The following is a 5,000-nucleotide window of genomic DNA, read 5'->3' as shown; positions in this document are numbered from 1 at the left end:
TAAATAATAAACCGCGATAGGTGAACCGCGATAGGTGAACCGTGATAGGTGGACCGTGATATGGCGAGGGATTATTGTACATACACCTATACATAAATAAATTATTTTGATATGTTTTCCCACTTATTTATGACGAGGATTTTCCCCCGAGTCTTTTCCCGTTCCGAAAGCTCTTCCCACATATGAGTGCGCACGGACGTGTTAAATATCATTGAACACAAACATATAAACAGAAAAATATTTTTATGTGTTATCTACGTTGTTTCACCTGTTGTAGTTTTTCCAGTGTTCACGTCAAGTCTTGCATGTCTGAATGTCCTTTTGGCAGTCTTGTGACCTGCATGGAGTTGGTTCGGTATATATCGCTCATTACCGGCCAGATTGGTAACTGGACGCTGGAACCGAAAACGGCTATGGTTCTGAGTAGCCAATATTGACTGAAACGGTAAAAATTACATATGTACTCATATAATAATTATTATATAAATTGTATATTCGTAGATAAATTTGTCCGTGAGCATCAGTGCAAAACAGAGGAGCGACAGCTTAACCTGCCATATTGGTTTGGTTTGGTGCTAGTGATGTTAGCACAAGAGATGATGGTGTCTTCATGTAGCTAATATTTTGCCGTTTTCTTAAGAATTTGGTAGCATTATCGATTGGAACGTTGCAGATCGAATGTTTGCTGTTTAATCGTTTATCAACTCGTTAATATTAGAGGGTTTTTTTTTTTTACCTCTCCTTGTGTGTAAGCCGGTATCTTTGGGCAGGTATGTTTGTATGTGTGTGTGTATGAAGCGTATGTATATATGTACATATAATATTATTATTATTATTATTATTATTATTATTATTATTATTATTATTATTATTATTATCATTATTATTATTATTTTCAAAGTTTGATATGGTCCCATGCGTCATGAGTTTCGCTGTTATTTTATTATTTTAACTCATGTCCATTGGTCCGGAAATCTTTCGTCACACAACATGTCCGGATCAATGGAAATGAGTTAAAATAATAAAATAAGAACAGTAACAAACGAGTGGAAAAAAATATATATATATATAGTGCTTGTGTTTATTTGGTAAAAAAGAAAAAAAATCACCATCCCGAAATACAACAATATTTGTTTCAACACACGATTTCACACCAGGAATCTTGCAACACAAATTGATAAACGTAATACATATATATATAAGTAAACAAATAGGGAGTCTGTCTGGGCTTCTCGCTCTGTCTCTTAGGACTTTTTCCATTTCTCCTTTGCTTTACCTCACTACGTCCGTTTCATAGCCAAAAGGCTTTGTTCTGTTGTACATGTTGTATATGCATAATTATTCATTCTCTATTGTATTTGTGTGGGAGCGCAATGGCCCAGTGGTTAGGGTAGCGGACTCGCGGTCGTAGGATCGCGGTTTCGATTCCCAGACCGGACGTCTTTGTCTTCCAGCTTTTTGGAATCGATAAATTAAGTATCAGTTGATCACTAGGGTCGATTTAATCGATTTAACCTCTCCCACCAAATTTCAGCCCTTGTGCCTACAGAATACCTTCTTTCGGCTCTTTTACATTCTCTAAATGTTCAAATTCCGCTGAATTCAAGATTTGCTCTTCTTCTTCTTCTTCTTCTTTTTCCGTTATTTCAGTTTAGCTCCTCCACGCCCCCACCCTGCACTTCATACCAGATCTGTTAAGTGTATGTATGTATGTATGTATGTATATATGTGAGTGCGGACATGTATGTGTATGTGCATGCATGTGTGTATGTGTTGCATTGTGGTATATAAGAGAATGTCGTAGTTGTTGGTTTTGTTGTTGTGGTTGTTGTTGCTGTTCTAAGGTTTCTGATTTAGTGAATTCTTTGTGAAATGTCTGTTGCTATGGTCCGTCTCTGTGTTGTACACGTATCGGGTGTACTGTAGCCCAACCCACTTCACTACCGACACACGGCACCACCACCACCACCAACAACAACATCATTACTACCACTACCACCATCACCACCACCACCATTACCAACATCACTACCTTCACCGCCGCCACTACCACCACCACCACTACCACCACCACCACCACTACCACCACCACCATTACCAACATCACCACCATCACTGCAGCCACCACCACCATGAGCACAACCACCACCACCACAACAACAACAACAACCAATTCACTACCACCATATACCACCACCGCCATCATCACCATCACCACCACCATTACGACCACCACCACTCCTCTCCGCTCCACCCCAATGATTCATCAACTGATAAGACGAGCCACCGAGAGAGCCTCTACAAGATCGTTTGGCCTGCTAGAAATAGCAGCCATCAAGTCTTTTCAAATCACACTTTTGAAAAGAGGGTATGTTGAATAAGGTGGTCGTGGGATTACCGCGTAGGAAGAAAAAGGAGTGTTGGTCACGGTTGGAACACCTTTGATTATACATCTTCTTGATAAGAAGTGACCTGGGGCGAAACACCAAAAACATCAACAGCAACAACAACAATATGAGAACTCAGTGCGAGCCCATGAAGGAGCTTCTATGCTGAAAAAAGACGAGATGGTCATGGGTGGAATATCTTTGATCAGAGGTCTTTTCGACCTAGGTTGACCGGAGACTAAACAACAACAACAACATGTGATAAGGTTGTGGAAAATTAATAACCCAAGAAGGATTAGTTTTCGTTATCTCTGTTTGATTAAGATCAAACCGTGCTTCAGGTCCAACAAAGCAAAGCAAACAAGTGGATAAGTATACATCCACCCACCCATGGCAAACACTCTCGAAAACACTACACCCCTCCCACCCTAATGAACGAACAAGAATACAACGAAATAATAATAATTACACCGTGTAACAAATTTATCTTTTGGTCTTCGATCAGAAAGTGTTATTTCTTATTTCTAGAAATCAAAGGAAATGACTACTATTCCCTTCAAACTTTGCTTTTCTGACCTAGACATCAATGTTTTAAACTGACCTATTTTCCATTACATTTCAGATTCAGTGCTGAGACGCTGAAGCAGAAATATCGTTATAGTAAATATTCTGCTCAATACCACAGGTCTGCTTGTCAGATGCTTGACCTTAGTTACTTGAGCATGTCCCTTAATGGCTGACAATATGTGCATCTCTCATGATGAGCAGGAATAGTTGGGGAGCGTCACAGCCATGTACTGAGAGGGATCCTTTGAGGTTTGAATAAATGCAAGAAAAGCAAAGTTTGAAGGAAACATTAGCCGTTTTTCATACTTTCTAGGGGTAAGCAGTCCTAATATTATCTATAATAATAATAATAATAATAATAATAATAATAACAATAATAATAATAATAATAATGGTAATAATAATAATAATAATAATAATAATAATCATAATAATAATAATGATAATAATTATTATTATTATAGTTTCAAATTTCCCACAAGAGCAGCAATTTTTGGGAAGGGGTTAAGTCGAATACATCGATCCCAGTTTGTAGCTGGTACTCATTTATCGACCCCTGAAAGGATGAAAGGCAAAGTCGACCACGGTGGAATTTGAACTCAGAACGTAGCAGCAGACGAAATACTGCTTAGAATTTCGCCCGGCGTGCTATCGATCCTGCCAGCTCGCTGCTTTAATAACAACAACAACAACAACAATAATAATAATAATCAGTAAATATAAAGACTTGCTAATACAAATTGAAAAAATGTGGCACCTCAAGGCGACTACCATACCAGTGATTGTAGGATCTCTAGGAATGATAAAAAAAAAAAGGTACTGAAACCTATTTGAAAATGATACCAGGCTTACCATCCCTACAGGAAGTGCAAAAAATCGTGCTAACTGGAACGACTCATCTACTGAGAAGAGCATTATCGCTGTGAAAACAACATCCATTCATGAATTTTTTTTTTTTTTTTTTTTCTTAAATACATGTTTGACCTGTGAATTTGCGTGTGTAAATTGGGAATGCATACAACGAGTTTCTCTGCCCTAGGTGTACGGAAAACACTCGGCGAGAAATGGAAGAAAATTTGAAGAAAGAAGAAAAAAAACAACATAATAATAATCAATGGAATGCCCGGTAGAGCTCCTACAGAAAGTTTGTTCTTTAGAGACAGCAATGATTATCAGAAGAGTTCTAATCACTTGAAAGACACTGAAAAGTTGTGGATACCTGAGGTTACAGGTAGCAACCCGCTTCCCACATAAAGCACACCAGGAATAAGACCGCACCTGAGCGAGCCAAACCAAAATAGTAATAGTCTAATTATTATGAATATTGAGTTAAGCAGGTTAGGTAGAAGTGACTGTCCCTAGATTACAAATTAACCTGTAATAATTAGCGTCAGGAACAAAATAAGATTATGAAAAAACCAGGTGCACATATAGGACCCGGGGTGGATTTTTGAAAGAAAGTGTCATCAAATTAATTTATATTTACCATCATCCAAGACAATATTTTACTGTCCAGCTCCACGTGTGGTAACATTCCTGATCCCAGCCGATGTTGCCTTCTAGCGCCGTCATGTACCTTGTTGGGTACCCTATGTACCCTGCTTGTCATATAATGTAACCAGGGTCGTATTTGTGGTAATCTTGACGATTCTTGACATGCTCCAGTTGGTACAGTTTCGTTTAGCACACGTGTTTCGTTTAGCACACGTGTTTCGTTTAGCATACATGTTTCGTTTAGCACACGTGGTACCCCAAATGTTACATGAGATGGTGGTTGTGGTGGTGTTGGTGAAGATGCTGGAATCCCATTTTGTAGAAACTGTATTTTGGGTACGACATCAGGTAAACCAGCTGGTTGATGGTGCACTTCCATTGGTATATGAGGTATTTCGATCGGTGCGTAAGTGACTCCGCTTGCTCTGTGAGGTACTCTGTGTGGTAGGTCAGGTACCCTAACTTGTCTGCTACGTAGTTGAGGTACCTTGGTTGTTGCAGAAGGCTCTGAAGTTGATCGATGACTTAGTAAAACCAAAGGTGCATGAGAAA

At 38.9% G+C, this 5,000-nt stretch overlaps 2 protein-coding genes across 5 annotated transcripts in view; one reads left to right on the top strand and one right to left on the bottom strand.

Moving 5' to 3' along the window:
• LOC106875205 (uncharacterized) overlaps nucleotides 1-5,000 on the top strand; it is a 206,840-nt gene that overhangs the window by 169,333 nt on the left and 32,507 nt on the right. The gene's annotated exons all lie outside the window — the stretch shown is intronic.
• Nucleotides 1-5,000, bottom strand: part of LOC106875203 (uncharacterized) — a 50,097-nt gene that overhangs the window by 23,595 nt on the left and 21,502 nt on the right. For 2 of the 3 annotated variants that reach the window (XM_089343650.1, XM_089343652.1), the window contains exon 6: nucleotides 269-437. In XM_089343650.1, the coding sequence (XP_089199776.1) occupies nucleotides 269-437 (169 nt within the window). Of the gene's footprint in view, nucleotides 1-268; nucleotides 438-4,440 lie in introns of all 3 variants that reach the window. The other variant, XM_089343651.1, reaches the window with a different exon arrangement.

Source organism: Octopus bimaculoides, chromosome 27 (genome assembly GCF_046866305.1).
Source record: "Octopus bimaculoides isolate indiv1 chromosome 27, ASM4686630v1, whole genome shotgun sequence".
In the NCBI taxonomy this organism is placed as follows: domain Eukaryota; kingdom Metazoa; phylum Mollusca; class Cephalopoda; order Octopoda; family Octopodidae; genus Octopus; species Octopus bimaculoides.
The sequence above is the reverse complement of the archived record's forward strand: the minus strand, read 5'-3'. Positions and strand labels throughout refer to the sequence as shown.